This window comes from Balaenoptera ricei, chromosome 10 (assembly GCF_028023285.1).
Source record: "Balaenoptera ricei isolate mBalRic1 chromosome 10, mBalRic1.hap2, whole genome shotgun sequence".
NCBI lineage: Eukaryota > Metazoa > Chordata > Mammalia > Artiodactyla > Balaenopteridae > Balaenoptera > Balaenoptera ricei.
This window is the reverse complement of record NC_082648.1, coordinates 18293541-18319317: the sequence shown is the minus strand read 5'-3', so window position 1 is coordinate 18319317 and position 25777 is coordinate 18293541. Positions and strand designations below refer to the sequence as shown.

General features: G+C 37.1%; 1 protein-coding gene across 1 annotated transcript in view; it reads left to right on the top strand.

Moving 5' to 3' along the window:
- The window catches only part of ST8SIA1 (ST8 alpha-N-acetyl-neuraminide alpha-2,8-sialyltransferase 1), a 148520-nt gene extending 128236 nt beyond the window's left edge, over nucleotides 1–20284 (top strand). Inside the window, exon 5 of the mRNA XM_059934531.1 lies at nucleotides 19409–20284. Within this exon, the coding sequence (XP_059790514.1) occupies nucleotides 19409–19895 (487 nt within the window). The 3' untranslated portion in view covers nucleotides 19896–20284. The remainder of the gene's footprint in view (nucleotides 1–19408) is intronic.
- The last annotated feature ends 5493 nt before the right edge of the window (nucleotides 20285–25777 follow it).

Here is a 25777-nt window from a genome sequence, read left to right as displayed (position 1 = left end):
ATTAGTAAGAATGGGAACACCAGAACAAGATGAAGGCAAGTGTAGAGGGAAAAAAAAGGGAGACTTCTGAGCTGTGTGTAAATTTCAATCCTGCTCTTAGGGATGTGTGTGTATGTGTGTGTTGAAAGGTGGAAATCAGTATGTTAATAGAGGTCAACTCTGGTGGAATTGTGTGATTATTATTTTATTTTTCCTTCTCTCTATCATTCAGCGTATATTTACTGAACATTTACTATATGCCAAACACACTTCTTTGTGCTTATCTTCATTTCTTAATTTCTCTACAATTATACAATGACTATGTATTGGTTTTGTAAAGAGGAAACCATAATTCAATGCTATTTAAAAATAAGTCTGTCCGGTTTACTCATTGCGGTATTTGAATGATCCATGTCCCACCATGTGAGTTGTAAATAAGGCCTTGGAGTTGATTCTTCTGTTCCTTAAGTATATGCTTTTGAGGTTGGTTAGTTGTAAATTCCAAGCTTCTCAGGAATCATTTTGTAGAGTTTATATAGAGCTTAATTCTCAAGCAGACCTTTTCATTTACAATTTAAGACCTACCATGTTGCAATTATATACAATCTAGCATTCTGTCTTGATCTTCAGAAGCAGAGCAAGTTTGCCAAGTAGCATGCTGAAATGATCGTACCCAAAAATGGATTAGAAAGGTTCAGTGAAAGTCAAATCTGATAGTTGATTACATTTTTGAGATAATGACCTCTCTATGTAATGACCACACCAAATGCAATGGGTGTTCTTTGCAGATGAGTCATGGACACCCTGACATGTCTTGTGGCAGCCTGCAAAAGTAGCCTTTGCAAGTTACAGGTGGCACATCTAGTGAGATATTTCCATTTGCTTTCCCATGATTATCAAATACACTCTCTAGTGGCTTTTGGGATTTGTAAATGATTAGTTAATAATGATTTCATTTTTAAAAATTCTCATCAAGAAGTCTCCCCAAATTAGTCATATTTTTGAGGCAATATCAAGCATTCAACCTGCCTAGTCATCCAGCCAAAGGCAGGTGGAACATTTATTCTTCCATTTCCTCAGATCAGTCAGTGGGCTGCACAGTGATAGCAAGTGCCCTTGCCCTCAGCTCTTTCCTGGCTCTTAAGTGCAACTGATCATCCCTCTCACCACCCCCTTCCCAGAACCTACGGGAAAAGGATCCCTTCCTTCACACCCTTCCCAGATTTTCAGTTTGAGTTGAGTTTATGCCACAGAAGAGAAATGCAAGTTATTTTCTAGCTTTTCAATTATGAAGTAATCAAAGAAATAGAGACTCTAATAACATTAAAACATATAATTTAGATGTATGATAATGATTTTATTGGCAAAATTTTAAACTGAATAATAATTGAATAATGGAATATATCATTAAATAAATGTGATACCTAGAATAAATGTGCAGTACATTAAAAATGGTCATGCAAATGCAAATGATTCCATTAATTGTTTTAAATTACATTATGGAGGGCACAGATAAATTCTTTGTGATAAAATAATTTTACAGTATTTTGGAGAGATGTCATTCTCTTATAAAACTTTGATTATATTTAGCTTTTTTCTTTTTGATTATAGAAACGATTCATTGATATTCCCTTTCTGCTCTCAATAAATCTCTGGCAAACTACATGAAATTGACCATTTTCACTGCCCCTTATACTTATTCTTTCCTTGTTATTTCTAAGTGTTCACTGATAGTTTGGAATATCAGTCACATATTTAATTTTTTTTTCACAAAATAAAGAAAAATGACAAATGTACAGTTATACTCATTTCAGTATTCTAGCAATGCCTGGATAAACACGTGCTAGCCATATCCTGCCTAGGAAATGGCTTTTCTGTTCATTTATAACTTGTTTCCTGGCAGTAATGTTTACTTCTCTAGAGTTCTGTAAGAATCGGGTTCTCATTGCTTGTTCTTGCAGAGAGGAGAGGAAGAACGATGATGATGGTGATGATGATGATGGTGTTGATAGTGATGATGATGATAATGGTGATTATGATGATGATGGTGATGGCGATCATGGCGATGATGGTGGTGATGATGATGATAAAGCAAAAATTATAAGAATTCTTATGTGCCGGGCACTATTCAAAGTGCATCACACGTATGAACTCACCTAGATCTCACAGCAACCATATAACTAGGTGCTCTTGTTATCTCCATTTTTTCCAGAGGAGAAAAATTGAGGCATAAAGAGATGAAGTAACTTGCTTAAGGTTGCGTAGTTTGCCTGTGGAAGAGGCTGAATGTTCAGTCTTCTCCAAGTACCCTCTCTACCATTGGAAGCCACATTTGAGACAACCATCTATATTAAAATTTTTTGTGAGATACAAATATGGCAATATCTATTGACTTCTAAAATGGGATCTGTTTTTTAAAATATAAGATTATTGCTTTGTGCCAACATTGCCATATTTTTTTTACCTAAAAGGTGACATTCCACAGATTAGAATATACCTCACCTAATTTTATACGTCTTAAAATAAATCTATCTATATATATATATATTTTTTTTTTTATAAGTATGTCTCAAATACTGCATGGGACATACTTATTTTTTTTTTTTTTTTTAGAAATTCATTTTCTTTTTATTTATTTATTTATTTATTTATGACTGTGTTGAGTCTTCGTTTCTGTGCGAGGGCTTTCTCTAGTTGCGGCAAGTGGGGACCACTCTTCATCACGGTGCGCGGGCCTCTCACCATCGCGGCCTCTCTTGTTGCAGAGCACAGGCTCCAGATGCGCAGGCTCAGTAATTGTGGCTCACGGGCCCAGTTGCTCCGTGGCATGTGGGATCTTCCCAGACCAGGGCTCGAACCCGTGTCCCCTGCATTGGCAGGCAGATTCTCAACCACTGCGCCACCAGGGAAGCCCTCTATATCTGTTTTTAAAGTTTACTGTGGCTTTAATTTCATATGGAATTTTAAAGAAATAAATATAATTGCTATTCTGAGAACTACAAAAGGGATAAACCACAAAAGAAGAACACCTATGGTCAGAAAAACAAGCACAGTTTTATTTGTCTCGGAAAACAATGAAATTTTTCTAAATGCTTCGTGAGATTGAAAAATGATTATATGATTCTTAGAGGGTTTGATGTTTGTCAAAAATGATCATATTCTGTTTACAAGAAAATGAACTAGCTTCTAATGAGAGATTTGTATTTAAGAGTGCTATTCAGTCTCTAATTACCCATTTTCCGGTTTAAGACGGGGGCGGGGTGGGGGAGGGGGAAGGAATGGTTTGCGTAAAAACCAGTGAAAGACAATGTTGCTTGACAAATGTGAAGGCAATCAAAAGTATCTCTTGTATTTTCTTAGTATTCCTGGGAAAAAAAAATTTTCCTGGGAAAAATTTTGTGTTTTGTCCTGTAGCATATTTTGGAATGAATTAAATGCATTTTGTGACAAAGATGCAAAAATGCTTAAAAATTCACTCATTCCTGTATGCATTTATACACAATGAGTGCCTACACTGTGTCAGGCACAGTATTTGGCTTAGGGAATACAAAGATAAAGGAATTAGCCTTTTTTGAAGAAATCAGTAAAGGAGCCATAAAGAGAAAATTACATGACAAGGTAGTAAGTACCTTGATAAAACTAAAGTACTAAAAGGCACAAAGTTAGCTACCTAATCCAGGCTTGGGGTCATGGAAAACTCTCTAGCAGATGCCATGAGTTGATTCCTGAAAGATTACTAAGAATTAACAGGGCAATGGGGGTGTTCACTTCAGACAGAAGGTATAACATGTACAATGGCTTGGAGGCGTGACTGGGCATGGCCCATTTGAGGAACAGCAGGTAATTGGGCCAGGCCGGGCAAAGGCAGAGAGTGCTGATGAGCGATAGCAAAAAAGAGAGGCTGCAGAGGTAGGCAGGGATTATCCAGAATTGCCTGGACAAGTTGAGGGCAAACCATTGAAGAGCTCCTCCTTGACGGGGGATTGACTTGGTCAAGTTGGGGTTTGGGACAATGACTTGGGGAGCCTTGAGAAGGATGTGTTGGAGACTGAGAGATGAATTTGGATGTTGTTGCTATGATACGGAGGAAGATTGATGGTGATCTGAAATAAAACTGTGGCATTGAGGATATGCATTAGTTAGGGTGGGCTAATTGCTATAAAAACCTACTGCAAATCTTCATGGCTTAATACAATAACGTATCCTTTCTCACTCACATATAATTTGAGGGCACCTGAGGAAGAGGAAAGGTTCTGCTCCATGCTGTCATTTATGAACCTAAACTTCTATCCAGTGGTTCCACCATTCCCCTGGGGCCATAGAATCCTTGACTGTGTCTGCTTTATTCTGTGTTACTGACAGAGGAAGGACTAGGGCAGGCGGATATTGGGGAGAGAGATTTTAGGGTCCAGGCTGAAGTGTCATACAGCAGTTCTGTCCAGAACGCATCACATGGCTTTGCCCAGCCACAAGGAATTCTGGTAAGTAGTCCTTTTGCATGCTCTGGAGGAAAACAAGATGGGTTTGGTGAGCACATGCCCCTCTGTTCAACTGTTTTTGATCTGTAGAATGTCCGTTTCATGTGGCTCAACCTGTAAGTAATAGAGAGAGACAAGAAAGTACACTCAAAAGATGTTATAAAAAGGAAACTTAGTGACCAGTTGGGTACAGAAGCTGTGAGAAGGGGAAGAATACATGTTTTAAGGCTGGGTTCAGTCACTGGTGGATGGTTGTACCATTTGTTCAGTTAAGGAATATGGTTGTTGCAAAAGATAATGGAGGGAAGATGCTGAGTTTGAGATGCTTCCTGCAGATCTCCACAGGACTTGCTGCCTCATTTTCTTTAGACCTCTGCTAAAATGTCACTCTAAATAAAATAGCAACACCCCACCCTCTCTTTCCTATCATCCTACTTTATTTTCTTCATGGAACTCCCCACATCGTGTTCATTTTTGTTTATTGGGTATCTCTTCTCATCACTCTAATGAAGGCTCCTAGGGAGCAGAGACTTTATGTTGTTCACTGCTCTATCCTATATTGCATAGAACAATGCCTGGCACATAACAGGTACTCAATAAATAATTGTTGAGTGTGTAAATGAATCAAAGTGGAAATGACCAGCAGTCTATTGGTTGTAATAATAAATGCTAATATTTATTGAGTGTTGACAATGGGACAGATACGGTTCTAAATACTTTGCAAGTATTAATTCATGTAATAAAGCATCCCTATAAGCTAGATACAACTAATATTTCTGTTTTACAGATGAAGAAACTGAAGTGCATACAGCTGAAGAAACTTAACCATGCTCACAATGTTAGTTAGAGAGGAGATTCAAATGTAGGTGTTAGGGCTTCAGAGTTTACGCTCTTAACCATTTGCTATTCTGCCACATAATTTTGGAATATTTGAGAACTGGGCTGGAGCCAGAGATCAGGAAATCATCAACATGAATTTAGATGTGAGTAGAGGTCAACCTATCCCTTGAGATTTGTTTCAGACTGACCTGCAACTCCTATCCTGTATCAGCCAGAGAGTTCAGTGCTCTCCCCAATATTTTGGGAATTTCCATAAGCTTAAATTTACATGATCATTGTTTATTCCAATTACCTGTTTCCTTCAATTACCTTCAGTTTACTTGTCTCCTCATCTCATCTCCTGTGACTGGTCTCTTCCTGCTCCACATCAATGTAGACATGGATTAAAGCTTTCTTTCCTTAACTTTTCCAGAATACTGTTCCCAAAGGCATTATGCATTATGTAGCAAAATTTATAGAAGGTTTGAGGTAAGAGAGCGGAGACACTGAAAAACTATCAAGCAAAGAATATAAAGATGGAACATCTGACATTTCTGTGCTTAAAAGTATTTGACCACCCTGTCACTGGGAAGGTCTCACTTGGTGTGTTACAGCTACTCTCTAGTCTCCTGGGATGTTGTTACTCCTCATTTCTTTTCTTTCTCCCTTCATCTCACCCTTTGGCTCTCCCCGCCCCCAAATTCCCATTAATTACGTATGCAGGAGAGGTTAGTTATCACTTATTTCCCTTTCTACTACCAGGACATACTCTTAGAATTTCACCTTCAACACCCAAAGCACCCTCTACACTTAAACAAAGGGAATTCTGTTTCCAAAAAGGACTCTGGCATCAGTTGTTAAAATAGTGTTTTCTACCCATTACCAGTTTGGGTCCTAGTTTGGGAAATGAAAGTGAATGAAATCTCCCAGAGAGTATGGGTGACTTGAGATAAGAAGAAATCAGCTATGGATGGAAAGGAAGAGATCAGGAAGCAGCTAGAGAAAGATGTACTTTTGAGAAAATTTTTGTTTGTTGTTAGTTTGTTTTCAGTGAGGGAGACTTGGCCAAGAGCTCACATGGGGGAAATGGGCCAGTGGAAGGGAATGGATGAAGATAAAGGCAATAAAGAGGGTAACATGGACCGGATCTTTGAGAAGGTGAGAAGGAGTGTATCCCAGATCACAGGTGAATGAATTCATACAGGGCAGGAGGCATACATCTTCCCCTTAAGGAAAAGCTACACAGTGTGATATAAAGAGCATTGAATCACCAGTCAGATTGAGCTGAGTTGGAATCTGGAGTCTACTATATGCATTCCAGCTATGAAGCTTCTCTAGAATACTTAACTGCTCTGTTCCTCAATTTCCTCCACAGCAGAAAAGAGATAATGCCCTCTTCATAGAGTTACTACAAGGCTTAAGTAAGATAACATGTGTTAAGCAAGAACATTATAATAGAATTTGTTGATTATTTCTGTAATTTGATTATAGGTCTCCCAATTTCTCATCTGAGACTATCACTAATTTCATAAACAAGAGACCAAATCTACTACATTTGTTTTTTCATCTGCTTCAAAGGGATTTTGTGGTTTCATGGTCTCATTGTCATTTGGAATTTTGATTAAGTTTTGAGGGTTGACTTGTTGCCATTGGGCCAGACCTCGTCTGCCTGAGTGTTTTACTTAGCCATTCTTTTTCTTTTTCTTTTCAATTTGAAATCCTTTAGATGGGACACGTACATTCCATTTCTAGATCCACTCCCACTTGTTCTGTCCTTGGCCCCTGCATATATTTTCCTAATCAGCTTAGCTCCTGGACACACTTGAGTTTTCAACCCATGATCTAGATTGATTTCTACTAAAATAGCTGATGCCACTGAAAACAGGTGTGTTACTGAATCTCCAGGTAGCATTTTCTATCTTTGTTTCACTAGATCTCTTCTCAGCATCTAGCACTGTTGACAAACTTCTGAAACTCTTTTCTCTTCTGTTATTGAGCACTCTCCTGGTGTCCCCTCACCTCGCTGCCCTTCTACCTTTTGCTAGAATTCTATCCCCTTTGCCCACCATTTAAGTGCTGTAATTTGTCAGCGTTTTATATGTTGGCCCATTGCTCTTCTGGGTGATCTTACGTCCAGAGCTCAGAAGGTCCAAAATTGAGTAATAATCTTTCCCCTCAAACCACCTTCTCTTGTGTTGTGTATCATGGTGAGAGGAACCACCGGAACTGAAAACACCCTCACACCTAGGAGGGACACAGATCTAACAACTGGTGCAGCATTCATACTAAATCAGCACGGACGCTGTGCCTAGACCTCACCACTGCTTTCTAGTGACGTTAAGCCCTGCCCCTCCCAGTCACCAAAGTCAGCTTCTCTCTCCTCTCCTACAGCCTCTGGGGGGACACCCTCGTCATCTCCCTCACCGAGGAAAAATGCTCTCCATTTTTCCTTATGAGTAAAATCTCAACCTTGATTGGCAGTAGGTCAATCTTTTATACTGCCCTGTGCACCAAGCTAACCTCATCGCTAGCTACTCCCAAGGTGCTAAAGCTCTACCATATTAAATTATTTGCATTTTCCAGAAGTCCCCCTCTCTCCCCTCTGTGCTTTTGCCCACGCCTCTCTCTCAGGCAGGAATGCTCATTCTCCTCAGTTCCATGTACACAGCCAACTTCTGCTCAGTCTTCAAAATTCAGTTCAGATATATCCATCTCTGAAAGGCCTGTCCTAAATCTCTCTCCTCTTAGCCACATCCCCAGTTTAGGTTTGGAAGCTTCACCTTGCAAATATGTTTTAAAGTTTGCATTCTTAAGGCATGTTTTAATATGTACTATGTATGAAGACAATAGCTTGGTATGAAGTGTTGTTTGCAATCTGGTAAAATATTTTCTTGTGGAAGAGGCACCCCCGTAGGATGAGAAGGTCCAGAGGAGGAAAGTATTGTAAATCAACGCAAAAATCAATGTTCATTGACAGAGGAAAAGGAAGCAACAGCTGGGTAAACAAACAGCTGCACAAAGAGACAGAAAAATGACAGCAACCATGAACATGGCAGATAGTCCAAAATATTAAAAAAGCAAGTAAATAACAGGAGGAAATGAGTTAACCTACTGGAAAATTGCTGAAACATTTGAACAGGAAGTAACTAATAAGAAAAGTGTTCAAATAAAAGTTATAGAGAAGAAAATTAGAACAAATATTCTGTGTAAAAGAAGTGAACTTTTAAAATGAAATATGCTTAAAAGATAAATTAACTTGAAAACTTGTGACTCTTTTTGTAAATGTGGTTTATATGGTACAGATAACATTATAATAATATTAAAAACTTAAAAAGAATAAAATAACACACTAGGCCTAATTTATTGGTGTGTTGAAAAGAGTAGTCTAAAAACTCACAATTGTCTTACTTTACATTTATATGAATATTAAGCTTCCTGACCTTTCAAAAGGAAATATCTAATAACACAAGTAACACATAAATATATTCAGCTTCTAAAGAACAGAAGCATTCCAGATAAGGCTGGACCCTCTTTTACTGCCCTATACCCACTGCTCTCCCCAGAGGTAACCATTGTTTTGAGTTTATTGTATATCCTTCCAATGTTTTCCCATGCATTTATATACATATGTGAAAATATATATCTTTATCCTGTATGATAATCCACTATACAAATTGCTGTAGTAATTCTGCAGCTTCATCTTTTTCATGTAACATTTTGTCTTGGAAATATTTCTGCTTCCTTACAAATAGAGTTGTGTTATTAAAGAATTGCCTTGTATTCATAGAATGGACATACCACTGTTTTGCCATTCCCTGAGTGATGGACACTTAGGTTGTTTCTGATTTTCTGCATACTTCAGCAAACATTCATGAATATTAACTTGGTTCCATGTTCCAGGCACCCTTCTTAGTGCTCTAGATTTAGGGGTAAACAAAATAAAGTCCTCTTTATATACATTCAAGAGGATACAAACAATAAACAAAGATATATATAACTTTGTTTACTATATATATGTAGTAAAATGTCATGTAGTGATAGGTATAATGAACAAATGCAACAAATGTGAGAGAGATGGGGGTGGTCAGGAAAGATTTATTTGATGTGCTTTCATTTGAGCCAAGACTTAAAAGAGAAATGAGGGAGGTTCTATAAATATCAGAAGCACCATCAGAGAAACGGAAGTGCTGGGTCAGTAGGTGTACATGTTGAAGATGCCAAATCACCTTTCAAACTGTAACAATTCATACTTCCATTTGAAGCATAAAGTACCCCTTTTTCATACTCTTTCTAATACTTGTTATTATCATGTTCCTTTTACCGATTGGATATATAGAAAACTGTTATTTCACTGTAGTTTTAATTGTTACAATTTTTAAAAATTGATATAAATGTATAATTTGAATGCTAGTGAGGTTGTGCATATGTTAATATGTATGTTGACCCTTTGACTTTCCTCATCTCAGACTCGACAGCTCATTGTCCATTTGTCTATTGTGTTATTTGTATATTATTGATTTTTATTTTTTGTATCCTGGATACTAATCCTTTGGGTTTTTTTTTTTTTTGCTTTTTTTTTAACATCTTTATTGGAGTATAATTGCTTTACAATGGTGTGTTAGTTTCTGCTGTATAACAAAATGAATCAGCTATACATATACATATATCCCCATATCTCCTCCCTCTTGCGTCTCCCTCCCACCCTCCCTATCCCACCCCTCTAGGTGGTCACAAAGCACCGAGCTGATCTCCTTGTGCTATGTGGCTGCTTCCCACTAGCTATCTATTTTGCATTTGGTAGTGTATATATGTCCATGCCACTCTCTCACTTCGTCCCAGCTTACGCTTCCCCCTCCCCGTGTTCTCAAGTCCATTCTCTACGTCTGCGTCTTTATTCTTGTCCTGCCTCTATGTTCTTCAGAACAATTTTTTTTTTTTAGATTCCATAAATATGTGTTAGCATGTGGTTAATCCTTTGTTATGCATGTTGTAAACATTTTCTCTCAATCTGTTGCTTGTCTTATTAATTACATAACCTTTATCTTATAGAAATATTTAATTTTGAAGCAGTCATGTTTATCCATCTTTTCCTTTATGGATTTTGCTTTTAGTGCCTTATTTAACAAGGCCGTTTGTATCCCAAGGTCTTAAAAGCATTTTCTTATATTTTCTTCTAATTTTAGAATATATTTTTATTCCATCTGGAACTTAATTTTCTGAACACTATGAGGGAGGAATTTATCTTACTTTCTATTATTTGGCTTGCCAGTTGTCCCAGTACAACTTATGGAAGTCAGTTTTTATGAATTGGTTTGAAATGTCACTTTCATCATGTAGGAAATCCCTAAATATGCCTAGTTCCATTTTTAGACTCTATAGATTGTCTGCTTTTTCATGGATTCTGTTGTGTTTTTATTACTATAGTTTTATAATCATTTTGATATTTGGTAAGTTAAGTCCTTCCTGTATTCTTCTTTTATCTAAAATTGCCTTGAGTATGTATACTTGATTTACCTTTCATGTGAATTTTAGATTCATCATATAAAATTTTATTTTAAAATAATATTGGAATTTTGGTTGAGATTGCATTGAACCTATAAATTTATTTGGGGAGACATCTTTCAGTATTCATTATTGTCTCCATAAAAATGTTATATATTTATTTTTAGGTTTCTTTCAAGGTGTTTGAGGACATGTTGCTATTTTATTACAAATAAAACCTTTGATACTATTTTTTTTTAATATGTGCTTGCTCTTGTGTAGGGAAACCATGGATTTTTAAAAGACTTTATTTTTTCAGAGCAGTTTTAGGTTTGCAGCAAAATTGAGAGGAAAGTACAAAGATTTCCCATATGTCCCCAACCCCACACATGCCTAGCCTCCCCCATTATCAACATCTCCCACTAGAGGTACTTTTGTTACCATTGATGAACCTACATTAACACATTATAATCACCCAAAGTCCATAGTTTGCATTGCGGTTCAGTCTTGATATTGTACATTCTATGGGTTTGGACAAATGTATAGTGACATGTATCCATCATTACAGTTTCATACAGAATATTTTCAGTGCCCTAAAAATTCTCTGTGCTCTACCTATTCATCCCTCTCTCCCCCTCCAACCCTTGGCAACCACTGATTTTTAAGTTATACTATATCTGTAGCTTTGCCTTTTCCAAAATGTCATATAGTTGCAATCATACAGTGTGTAGCCTTTTCAGATTGGCTTATTTCACTTAATAATCTGCCTTTAAGTGTTCTCCCTGTCTTTTACTGGCTTCATAGCTCATTTCATTTTAGTGTTGATCATATTCTGTTGGATTGAAATAATACAGTTTCTTTATCCATTCACCTACTGAAGGACATCTTGGTTGCTTCCAAGTTTTGACAATTATGAATAAAGCTGCTATACGTACACGTGTACAAGTTTTTATGTGGACATAAGTTTTCAACATCTTTGAGTTGAAGGAGCATGATTGCTGGATGGTGTGGTAAGAGTATGCTTAATTTTGTAAGAAACCACCAAACTGTCTTCCAAAGTGTCTGTACCATTTTGTATTCCCAACAGCAGTGAATGAGAATCCCTGTTACTTCACATCCTCACAAGTATTTGGTGTTGTCAGTGTTCTGGATTTTGGCCATCCTCATAGATGGGTAGTGGTATCTCATCGTTGCTTTCATTTGAATATCGCTGATAATGTATGATGTGGAACATCTTTTCATATGCTTATTTGCCATCTGGTGAGATGTCAGAGTCTTTGGCCCATTTTTTAATTGAGTTGTTTGTTTTCTTATTGTTGAGTTTTAGCAGTTCTTTGTATATTTTAGATAACAGCTCTTTATCAGCTGCATCTTTTGCATATATTTTCTCCCAGGCTGTGGCTTGTCTTCTCATTCTCCTGACATTGTTTTTCACAGAGCAGAAGTTCTTAATTTTAATGAAGTCCAGCTTATCAATTATTTCTTTCATGGATTGTGCCTTTGGTGTTTTATCTAAAAAGTTATCGCCATACTCAAGGTCGTCTAGATTTTCTCTTGCATTGTCTTCTAGGAGTTTTATAGTTTTGCATTTTACATTTAGGTTTATGTTCCATTTTGAGTTAATTTTTGTGAAGGGTGTAAAGTCTGTGTCTAGATTCATTTTTTGGCATGTGGATGTCCACTTGCTCCAGCACCATTTGTTAAAATGACTGTCTTTGTTCCACTGTATTGCCTTTGCTCCTTTGCCAAAGATCACTTTGCTCCTTCGTCAAAGACCCACTGTATTTATGTGGGTCTATTTCTGGGCTCCCCATTCTGTTACATTGATCTATTTATTCTTTTACCAATTCCATACTGTCTTGATTTCTGTACCTTTATAGTAAGTGTTGAAGTTGGGTAGTGTCAGTCCTCCAACTTCATTCTTCTCCTTCAATATTGTATTGGCTACTCAGTCTTTTGCCTCTCCATATAAATTTTAGAATCAATTTGTTGATATCCACAAAAGAACTTGCTGGGATTTTGGGGTTGTACTGAATCTATAAATCAAGTTGGGAAGAACTGACATCTTGAGAATATTGAGTCTTCTTATTTGTAAACATGTGATGTCTCTCCATTTATTTAGTTCCTCGATTTTTATTTAGTTCATTAGAGTTTTGTAGTTTTCCTCACATAGATCTTGTACATATTTTGTTAGATTTATGCCTAAGTATTTCATTTTGGGGGTTGCTAGTATAAATTGTATTGTGTTTTTAATTTCAAATTCCACTTGTTATTACTGATATATACGAAAGCAACTGACTTTTGTATATTAACCCTGTATCCTGCAACCTTATTAGTTCCAGGAGCATTTTCAATTCTTTCAGATTTTCTACGTGTCATCTGAAAAGACAGTTTTATTTATTCCTTCTCAATCTGTATACCTTTCACTTCCTTTTCATATCTAATTGTATTAACAATGACTTCCAGTATAATGTTGAAAGTAGTGGTGAGATCCTTGACTTGGAGACATCCTTGACTTGTTCCCAGTGTTAGTGGGAGAGCTTCAAGTTTCTCACCATAAAGTATTATGTTAGGTGTAGGTTTTTTATAGATATTTTTATCAAGCTGAGGAAGTTCTCTCCTAGTTTAACTATGGATTTTTAGAAGTTGATCTAGACTTTATTGGTTTTAATAAATAATTTTTCAGTTGGTTCTCTTATATATTCAGATAGGTAATTATATCATCTGTAAATATTGATTTCCCCTTGTAAACATACTTGAAATATGTTTTCCAGTGCAGTATGTATATTTTTATGTGGTTGATGATCTGGACTTTATGATAATAATTGTTTTAATATATTTATGTATATATATCATACTATATATTTTCTTTTGTGACATAACATGTGGTCATTTTAGAAACTTTCAATCATGTTTTAAAACAATAGACATTTTAAAATTAAAGACTTAATTATGATTGTGGGTTTGTGAATACCTATCCATCTGAATTTTAATCCGTTTTGCTAAATATATTTTGAAACTATCTTGTTAGGTGCATAAAGTTTCTTGACTGTTACACTTTTGGGTGGTATTGTTCATTGGATCAATATACATTAGTTTATATTTTTAATTTATTTTATTGAAGTATAGTTGATTTACAATGTTTTGTTAATTTTTGCTGTACAGCAAAGTGATTCAGTTATACATATATATTCTTTATTTTCTATTTTTATGATTTAAAAAATTTAATATCTATTTTACCAGAATATTATGTGTATAATACATAGTTTTCAAGATCAAATAATACAACTGCTTTCAAATAGAAAGCAGCAATCTCCTGTCATACACTCCCCCAAGAAATGTTCCAAGGCCTTCAACTTCTCTAGCTGATTTTTCTCTAGTTACATTTTAAAGCAGCATGCTTAATTGCAATTAAAATTTTTTTTCCATTTATCTATAGATTTCTTATGGAAAAATTAAGATTTTTCTCTCTTAAAGTGCTCCTCACAGCACCACTCCCCCATACACACTTACACTTTCTTGATCTCTCAATACAGATATATCACAATCAAATCAATAGTCAGTGCTTACCTTAGTGTCTATCTAAGTACTGTTCACATCTGAGACAAAAAGTCTATTACAAGTATTTAATATTCAGTTCAACTTTTAATTTTTCCCCAGAGTAAATAAAGACTTTCCATGCAACAGTCACTAATTCATCTCCAGACTCCCATTAGAGTTTAGAGCTGCAAATCTTCTTTCATTACTGCCAACATGCTAGTCTGTCAGGGTCACTTTTTTGTTATTGAGACATCCTTTTATTTATTCATTTATTTTTTTGTTAGCATGTGGTATTTGTTTTTCTCTTTCTGACTTACTTCACTATGTATGACAGACTCTAGATCCATCCACCTCACTACAAATAACTCAATTTCTTTTTATGGCTGAGTAATATTCCATTGTATACATGTGCCACATCTTCTTTATCCATTCATCTGTCGATGGACACTTAGGTTGCTTCCATGTCCTGGCTATTGTAAATAGAGCTGCACTGAACATTGTGGTACATGACTCTTTTTCAGTTATGGTTTTCTCAGGGTATACGACCAGTAGTGGGATTGCTGGGTCATTTGGTAGTTCTATTTTTAGTTTTTAAAGGAACCCCCATACTGTTCTCCATAGTGGCTGTATCAATTTACATTCCCACCAACAGTGCAAGAGGGTTCCCTTTTCTCCACACCCTCTCCAGCATTTATTGTTTGTAGATTTTTTGATGATGGCCGTTCTGACTGGTGTGAGGTGATACCTCATTGTAGTTTTTATTTGCATTTCTCTAATGATTAGTGATGTTGAGCATCCTTTCATGTGTTTGCTCGCAATCTGTATATCTTCTTTGGAGAAATGTCTATTTAGGTCTTCTGCCCATTTGGGGATTGGGTTGTTTGTATTTTTAATATTGAGCTGCATGAGCTGTTTGTAAATTTTGGAGATTAATCCTTTGTCAGTTGCTTCAATTGCAAATATTTTCTCCCATTCTGAGGGTTGTCTTTTCATATTGTTCATGGTTTCCTTTGCTGTGCAAAAGCTTTTAAGTTTCATTAGGTCCCATTTGTTTATTTTTGTTTTTATTTCCATTTCTCTAGGAGGTGGGTCAAAAAGGATCTTGCTGTGATTTATGTCATAGAGTGCTCTGCCTATGTTTTCCTCTAAGAGTTTTATAGTGTCTAGCCTTACATTTAGGTCTTTAATCCATTTTGAGTTTCTTTTTTTGTATGGTGTCAGGGAGTGTTCTAATTTCATTCTTTTACATGTAGCTGTCCAGTTTTCCCAGCACCACTTATTGAAGAGGCTGTCTTTTCTCCATTGTATGTTCTTGCCTCCTTTATCAAAATAAGGTGACCATATGTGCCTGGGTTTATCTCTGGGCTTTCTATCCTGTTCCATTGATCTACATTTCTGTTTTTGTGCCAGTACCATACTGTCTTGATTACTGTAGCTTTGTAGTATAGTCTGAAGTCCAGAAGCCTGATTCCTACAGCTCCATTTTTCTTTCTCAAGATTGCTTTGGCTGTTCAGGGTCTTTTGTGTTTCCATACAAATTGTGAAATTTTTTGTTCTAGTTCTGTGAAAAATGCCAGTGGTAGTTTGATAGGGATTGCATTGAATCTGTAGATTGCTTTGGGTATTAGAGTCATTTTCACAATGTTGATTCTTCCAATCCAAGAACATGGTATATCTCTCCATCTGTTGGTATCATCTTTAATTTCTTTCATCAGTGTCTTATAGTTTTCTGCATACAGGTCTTTTGTCTCCTTGGGTAGGTTTATTCCTAGGTATTTTATTCTTTTTGTTGCAGTGGTAAATGGGAGTGTTTCCTTAATTTCTGTTTCAGATTTTCATCATTAGTGTGTAGGAATGCAAGAGATTTCTGTGCATTAATTTTATATCCTGCTACTTTACCAAATTCATTGATTAGCTCTAGTAGTTTTCTGGTAGCATCTTTAGGATTCTCTATGTATAGACATCCTTTTAGAAACTATCTTTTTCTCTCATAGAATCTGATTGATGGCTTTCTCAGCCTGCTGTGTAAACTGTCTTCCTGGAGATTTCCTTTACCTGAATCCATCTGTTGTTATATGTTCTAATTACTAACAGCTCTTTCTTATTACCTAAATTATTTTTTTTCATTTTATAGCATCTAAGTCTTAGTTCATGGGTGCAAATATTAATTAATAATTAATATTTCTAAACAAACTAATTATAGACTTTTAAGAGTTTTCTTCTGCCTCTTTAATGATCTTGGTTTTTTCCGAGTTCTTTCGTTCTTCCATTCTGTTCTCTGACTTTTGTGTTGGAGGCTTTCCTTCAATGTCTTCTGATCTTGACTATCTGTTCTTGTTTGGAGACTGGAAGCTCTGTGCAGAGACTGGACCTGTTGACAGGTGAGCTTCACTCTCAGTTGAAGAGAAGGTAGCAAGCTGGCTTTCTCTTGGGTGACTCCCAAGTGTCATAATCTACAGGTCTCTCTCTTGGCCCTCCATTGGCCTGGCTGCCAATACTGTATGAGTTGAAAAGAATCCCCAGTTTCCTGTGGGTTGGGCCAGGTATCATCTGGGCACACAGCCACTGTTCCTCCCTAGAGGCTGACACTCCCTCTCCACTATACACAGCGATAATTGGCCAGTGCAGGATTTTAGAGTTCAACCCACCTGCATGTTCCTGCTGCCCTATAATCTGAACAATAACCTTGTTGATTGTTCCAAGACACCCACCTTCTCCAGTATCTCCTGCCTTAAGGAATAGGGCACAACTACCTTTTAGAGCAATGCTTGGTAAATTAGTTTATGTTTTGCTTTCCTTCTATAAGCTTTCTGTTTTCAGAAGTATTCCAGATGTGGGGATTGACTGAAGGTTTTCCTTCTTTTCTTTTTTTAGGATAAATGTAGATTTTTTTTTTAAAAAAACATCTTTTCTCTTATTTCTAGAGATTTGCTCTAGGAGGGAGAGCTGGGCCCTTACCTTCCCTGATTCTATTCAGTTTGCATCTTGACTGGCAACCTGAAGCTGAACATTTTAACATTTTATTAATCACAATTGAAAAATTAGAAGATGTAAAGAAAGAGATGGTGAGGGAAAGATGCAGAGAGTTAGATAGCTTACATTGATGGTGTCTATCTTCTAAATAAGTATAGCCCCCGGACACCTGCATCAGAATCAGCAGGGAATGCTGGGTAAAAATTCAACTCCCTGTATCACTCTCATCAGAATCTAGGAATCTGTGATACAGGTTATTCTAACTAAAGTTTGAGAACCATAGTTCAAATGAAGTAGGAAGTTATCTGCAGGGTGTATCTACACGATTAGGAAAGTGTTAGCGAGCAGCAAATATGGGCGGGCAATGGAGAGAATAAAAGAATTATTAAGCAGAGCCTATTGAAGTTGGGAAGCAGGAGTTTGTGTTGGAGAGGCTGGCCCAGCTCCAGAGTATGGATCAGTGTCTTCCATGCCTTCTTTTAGGGTAAAGTTATTGCACCTAAAAACCCTGTTGTCACTTCTCTGTCAGAGCCCAGGGAAAATTGCTAAGACAGGCTGCTGAATCAAGGACATGAAGAAAACTTGAGCAATTTCCCTTCCTTTGGGCTTTAGAAGCACATCTTTCTTGGCAGGCAGAGTTCATAACATTGATTGCGACATAAAATCCTGTGGATTTGTGTATTCAGAATTTCAGTTTCACATATTTCTGATGAGCCCTGCCAACCTGTCAGGCCAGACTTCCCTCTGCTGGTAGTGGCTCAATTCCATTCTCAAATGCTGCTTCTTCACCTGCACGTAACCCAAGATAGGTGACTTCCGTTTGTGAAAGAACAAGAAGTTACAAGGCACTCACTGTCTTTTTGTCTTTTTTCACTTGACCTACATCAGCAACCTCTTAACTGGTCTCCAGGCCACCAGCCTCTTCCTTCCCCAGATCACCAGAGTCACTTTTTTTGACACAGATGATTGACAACTAAACAAATGATGAAATATTTGTAATCCAGATAGTAAGTGCTCTAAGTACTCACTGCTGTGAAGGTTCTCAGTCATCACAGAGTGCAGCCCAAACAAATTAGAGATGCAAGGGTTTTGGCAACACACCTCATCTCCCATCACTGCCTCCACAATCCCTGTCTCGCTCGTTCCAGGGACACAGAATCCTCATCATTGCTTCAGGACACTGCACCCTTGCCTATGACCAAAGTGTCCTTTATAGTTTAGTGGTTGTTCTTCCTGTTGTTCCCCTAAGGAGATGTATTTAAATGTCATCCCCTCTCTGTAGCTTTCTTGGAACCCACTCTCTCTCTCCCAAGGCAGAATTATTTTTTCATCTGTATTCCATAGTAATTTAGACAAATATCAACGGTCGCACTTAGAACATTATATTGTGCTCACTTATATTTTTGTTTCACAATTGCACTGGAATTTCCTGAGATTAAAAATCGGGTCATTAAAATTTTACTTCCCCAATGCCTGATGCATAGGATGTGTACCATTAATTTTAGCTGAATACATTTGAATCAGAGATCCTCTTTCTATGTAATCCAAACTGAAAGAACATAGGAAAGTGGAGTTCTTTGGAGCAAGCAATATGGGCAACTCTTAGTGGCATTTTATAATAGAGACAAGTCTTTCTTTTTCCATGTAATATTATAATATAGCATTCACTGATTAAGCTGCATACTTATAGAATTTCAATGGTAAGAAGTATCTTAGAAGTGATTCCTTTGATTTGCAGATGAGAAAACCAGTCCTGTGCTTATGTCTACCACACAAGTAGCTTTTATCAAAAGCCTATCCAACAACCAACAATCTTTGTGAATTCATGAGTATTAAATCATTTTTACATTCCAGGCAAGTAAATTCTAAAAGAGAACAAAATGTACAATGCATTTTAGTTCAGAGGGCATCTCATTAAAGAATCTTAACTGGAGTTTAAGATGTTGCGGTGGGGAAAAGTCAGGCTACTTGATGAGAGATAACTGGTAAGTTCAAAGGTGGATTTTAAATACAAGAGAAGTGTTTTTCTTGTTTTTTGCTGAGATGATATGAGCTATCAGGGCCATCAGAAGAATGGTAGAGTGGGTATTGATGAGTTTCTTTTCTCCAGGTTTAATTGAGCTTCTTCTTTTTGATAGGTTTCAGAACCTGCTGTGGTCCAGAAAGACGTTTGTGGACCACATGAAAGTGTATAACCACAGTTACATCTACATGCCTGCCTTTTCTATGAAGACGGGAACAGAGCCATCCCTCCGGGTTTATTACACACTGTCAGATGTTGGTGCCAATCAAACAGTGCTCTTTGCCAACCCCAACTTTCTGCGTAGCATTGGGAAGTTCTGGAAAAGTAGGGGAATTCATGCCAAGCGCCTGTCCACAGGACTGTTTCTGGTGAGCGCGGCCCTGGGCCTCTGTGAAGAGGTGGCCATCTACGGCTTCTGGCCCTTCTCTGTGAATATGCATGAACAACCCATCAGCCACCACTACTATGACAATGTCCTGCCCTTTTCTGGCTTCCATGCCATGCCGGAGGAATTTCTCCAACTCTGGTATCTTCATAAAATTGGTGCACTGAGAATGCAGTTAGACCCATGTGAGGACACCTCACTCCCACCCACTTCCTAGGGACTGTGGAAAAAGAAAGGACTGAGCCAGGGTATTTTTGTTAGGTTTTCTACGTGATTCCAAAAGGGAATGGTCAGGTCGTTTCATGGATTTGCGTGGGCCACTTGGAAAAAACGACAACAAAAACTCAAGGAGAACTCTACTTTTACTGCTGGCTGGAAGGACAAAAAAAGAAGTGAAATGTCCTATGAAATCTTTTATAGCACATGGTGGATGTGCAACTAGTAACATGCTGATGAAATGATGTTGGTAAACCACATTTTCATGGTTCAAATAGCGATGGTACAGTTCACAAACAAGACAAAACTCTAGTTGTTGAAGCTGAGGAATTAATCAAGGTATAGTAAATGAAATGCCAGGGTAAAAGTGTTAGTGATTATCAACATGAACTGGCTTAATTTAAAAAAAAAAAACTATCTTATTAGGACTAACATTAGAACTCTATAGGTTTTTAAAAAATTATTATTTATTTTTGCCTTATTTAAAGGCAGTGAGTAGGTGATGGGGTAGATTTTAAAAATCCCTTACTGAATAATATGGATCCAAAATGCTACAGCTGATTATTGTGATTTGTTGAACCAAGTCTATGTTAACTAGAGTTCCCTTCCCTTCCATTTAAAAAATGTTAAATAAGAATGACCTCCTCCCCTTTTGTCAGGTCTACTTAGACAATGTGAAGCATTGTTGAATTTAGTCTGGGTTGATTCATTGTCAGGATGAAGAGCCACTTTCCTTCCTCAGAATTTAGGGCATAAACTCAATTTTAGGTGTGCATTATGTAACCTGTTTGCATTATTATTATTTTAGTGCAAAAAACTGCAAATGTGAGTGCATTATTTATTTGCAAATTGGCAGAATTGTCTTCATAATTTAATGTTTGGAGATGAAATAAAGCACAATGACGTAAAGCTTAGTCTCTGGAAGATAGATTGGAAGGCATATCCTTTTCTATCTACCATGGTATGTTCCCTCCAAGATAAAGAATATGCATGCACACATAAAAGAATGCATATATTTGTGTACCCTCTTACATAGTCTCTCACACACACACTGTTAAACAAAGCTCATTCCTGTGTGATTATGAAAGCTGAACCCACATGACCTGGGATGGCAAAAATCTGTAACTGGTGTTGGAGAGCTACAAATGCATTATGTACTACCTACTACACCTTGATATGAGAAAAGCCAGCTTACTGCATGCTGCTGTAATGCTCAAACCAGTATGAGATGCAAGCCTTACCCCCAAATCACTCCAAATGAGCAGAATTGGTTTAGTCAATGTGACTCTTCCCAACATCTCATGAGTAAGTCCTGTGTTAAGCATGGTCATCAAGGCATGGTTCACACCAGTAAAGGGATGTGAATTAGTAGCTGTTTATTCCCTTAGTAACAGGTAGGACTGCTTAGAAGGCTTGTTACCTCAGCTTCGACACAACTGCACACAAACTCTGTTGACAGATTACAAGCAGTCAGATGTGTTTACATATAAGAGAAAGGTAAAAGAAACCTCACATGGTCTTTGTGCTTTGGGATGCCTTAATCTAAAAGGAGACAGTAGAAATCTCTAACTTTATTTTTAAGTGTCACCAAAATGTAGGTAAACTGTACCCAAAAGTTCTGCTTCATTTTTAATGGTAGAGACTTAGTATACAATATAGACTAAAACAGTTAAACAGGTGCCAGTTTTTGGTGGGTTAATTTAAGAGATACCAAGATAAAAAAGCCCTTGGAAAAATTCTACATCATTGGAATAGCCAATTTCTAAATATGATTGAATATTGAGGTTATTATAGAGATCAACAGTTAAAATACGGCTGGTTGACATAACACAGATTCTGTTGATATTTAGAAAGTTAAGAATTTGAGAGTATTGATTCTCTGCAGATCTCATTTGCTCTTTTGATCCTATTTGGCAGCAAAAATGTAATGAGAATGTACTATGAGGGAGTTGCATTAAATATTCGCTGTGTGTACAACCCTGAATATATTTCCTCTTTTGAGCTATTGTTATTACTTAATAACTACCTTAAAAAGGAATATATTTTTAGCTATATGTTTCATCAAAATATAAAAGGCCTAACAAAAAACATACATAAAAGTTAATAAAATATGTATCACTCAGATTAGTGCTTTAATTATTAAAATTATTCAGATGTAACTAATGAGCTCCATAGCACCCATGTGTCACAGTTCCACTGGAGATGCCTTCTGGAAATTTTACATCTTATGATTCCTGGGCTAGGTTTATGCAATAGATTTGTACAGTGGTTAGTCTATACATTTGGGGTTTCTGAAAGGCAAAACAGAAATGGCCCAAATCGATAAAGTGTAATTAGATCAGGGCTTCTTAACGGGGTGATTCCCCTCCCCCATCTGGTGACACTTGGCAATGTCTGGAGACATTTTTGATTGTCATGATTTGGAGGGTGCTGCCAGCATCTAGTGGATAGAGGCCCAGGATCCTGCTAAACATCCTACAATGCACAAAGCAGCGTCCCCTGCCCCCCCAACAAAGAATTCCCCACTTGAAAATGCCAGTAGTGCCAAGGTTGAGAAACCCTGGATTAGACCAAAGTGATATTTTGATTGTTCCATATTGTCTTCAGTTAAGGATACACATACATGCTCTCATCATTCAAAGTAGGACTGCAATTTAATGAGAATGTTTTCTTAGAGTAGGTTACAGTTTGGCATTATTTTATAGTGGTAATTCTTAAGTATGCCATACATATTCCCTTTTCTGTGGTTAGATAGATGTGTCTAAACCTAGGAGTTTTGAGTGTCTGTGTGTGTGTACGTGTGTGTAGCATAAAGTTATATATATCCATCCTTATTGAAATATGTGTTTTCCTAAGTGAGGATCTTTCTAGAATTATCTTTCAGAGTACTCTGGCATACTCTATTACTCTTAAGAAGTTGAATTCTTTTTTATTTTTTTCATCTTTATTGGAGTATAATTGCTTTACAATGTTGTGTTAGTTTCTGCTGTACAAAATGAATCAGCTATACGTATACATATATCCCCATATCTCCTCCCTCTTGCGTCTCCCTCCCATCCTCCCTATCCCACCCCTCTGGGTCATCACAAAGCACCGAGCTGATCTCCCTGTGCTATGCAGCTGCTTCCCACTAGCTATCCATTTTACATTTGGTAGTGTATATATGTCAATGCTACTCTCTCACTTCGTCCCAGCTTCCCCTCCCACCCCCCACCTTCGTGTCCTCAGGTCTGTTCTCTATGTCTGCGTCTTTATTCCTGCCCTGCCACTAGGTTCATTAGTACCATTTTTTTAGATTCCATATATATGCATTAGCATACTGTATTTGTTTTTCTCTCTCTGACTTACTTCACTCTGTATGACAGACTCTAACTCCATCCACCTCACTACAAATAACTCAATTTCGTCCCTTTTGATGGCTGAGTAATATTCCATTGTATATATGTGCCACATCAAGAAGTTGAATTCTAAACTCCCATTATTTTATTTTGTTTATTTGAAATTGAGACCTTCAGAATTGGACCTCTTTGTCAAATTTGGTTGATTACATTTTAATATTACTGACCCTTAAGATGCAGCTCAGAAGAGATTCAAGTTATGGCAGACACATTTAATACAAAAGTATTTCATCATTTTTGATGTATCTGCCAAGAGAAGATGTCACCCTCTGACATCAGTGTAATTTTTAAATTGCTTTTTAGTGACAAAAATGTCACTAAATGTCCATGGGGATAAAAGAGGGGTTGAAGAGACTGAAAATGAGTACCTGATGTGAATTTTTATTTTTATTAGCTCCAACTGGAGAATTGCACTGATGTTAAGGATCATGAGTAAGGATAACCTCTGTTTGATTTTAATTAGACTTTGGTCAAATGAAGATGCCTAAAGGATTAAGTCACTCCATAACAAAGAAAAGTAATTTTTTATATGAAAGATTTCTATATGGAAGAGGACACTGGACACATATGCTTTATATAGAGTATTTGACCAAGTTTATACAACATTGTGCATCTAAACTGTAAGTAACACAGGAAGTTAAGGAGTGTTTCCTGGATTTTGTTTCTGTATAATTCACTTTTAGCTATTTTAACAAGGGCAAATGATCCAAAATGATCCAATGATCCAAAGTGACATGTTCAAACAGTACTCTGTGTTTAGCTTTGTGATGTTTTATGCCCTTTTCTGGGGTAAAAACCTTGTTTAGGTTAAATATAACTTGTACCTGAAGCAATGGGCAACATGGCTTAAAAATCTACCTGGAAAATAACTGGGAAAATCCTAGGACTCTGAATTTTCCAAAAATATTCTGAGATTAGTCAAAAGATTTACAGGAATGTTACAGATAATTTCAAATAGAAATGATATCAATAACATTTCTTCTTGTCGGCAACTACGGTAGGTTGTGATTTTATTATATACCACCTCCTATTTCTCTGTTTTGAAAATCAGCCACCTAGAGTTTTCATTTCTATGTTTAAAAATACTGACTTTGTGAAATTTTTAACTGATAAATCCTTGTTAGGAGGGGCCTAAGAGGAAAAAAATGTCACAGTCCCCTGAAAACTTCAGGAAATGCTTACTGTGTTGTATAAAAACTTTCCCACCAGAACCAGGTAATAACTGCTCTCTGCCTGTAGAGTTTCAAAGATCAAGAGCTATAAGGACGGTTGTGGGAACTTGAGGATGAGCATGTGGAGGAATGTCTTGAGAACAATACTGTGCTTTTTATTTCTTCATCTTCCCAGTGTAGAGGTCTCCTCTGAGATGATCTGATTTTAGTGGGCACACAGCAGGGATGGAAGCGTGCAGACAACTCCGAGGCACCTGCAACACAGGTCAAGCCTCTTACAAAGTGAGCAGTAACAACAACTAAATACAAGTAGCAATTTTGGCAACTTCCGTGAATTGAGTGCTGGGACAAGGAAGAGGCAAGTCGAAAGGAGGAAAAATGCAATCCCTGTGCTCTCCGGATACAAAGGGTCAGAGAAGTCTCTGCCCTTGGCCTTGGCTTTCCAGCACTCTCTATCTCTGTCCACTATCAAGGAAGCTGGCCTGGCTCCGGGGTCAAGCTAGTAGCCTTGTGACTAGAGAGTTGGTGTGGAAATTTGCTGAGATGCTTAAACTTGTGCTCTCTAAATTTGGGTGTCTTGTGACAGATTTCTGGTCATCTTGACCTGATTATGGCCTTGCCAGTGTTTATTAAAAACAGAGCTTTTTTTCTCTACTCTGATGCATTTTCTGAGTTCTTGAAGCTGGGAAGATAGCACATATTCTACTAGTTCTCTAGTAGCCTAGAGAAAGTTCTATAGCCTCTTTGAAAACCCTGGAGACTCATCCAAAGGCATCCTGAAGCCTAGACTGTCTGTTTATAAAATCCTAAATATGAAGCCGCAGTGTTTAGGTTGAGCACCATAAAATTCCTATTTTGTAAGTGAAAGGAGATTTGTGTGAGTCTGCAATTGCTATAACCTTTTTTCTTCCTAGCATAAGAAAATGGATACTACTGGCTTTACCCCCAGCCTAGGCTTCTCTGAAGTTTTTACCTACATCCTAGGGGTGAGAGATTGAAATAAATACATAAATGGAAAATTCATTCAAACATAACACAAAAATTCTGCTTGTCATTGCAATAAAAAAAAATATACGCTTCTGTCTCCTTCTTCTGATTTTCTGGTGCCAGCATTTCTGATTTCTTCCATCTCTAACTAATAAGGAGTAAATAACTTACTATAAATTGACTTACAATACCTGTGAGCATTTGTATGATAGCCAAAGCCCATAACTATAACTTTTTAAAGCACAAAAGAGGAATTATATTTTGGTTATGGTCACTAATTTACCTACCTCCTGTGTTTGTATTGATCTCTACATTGTGCTAAAATT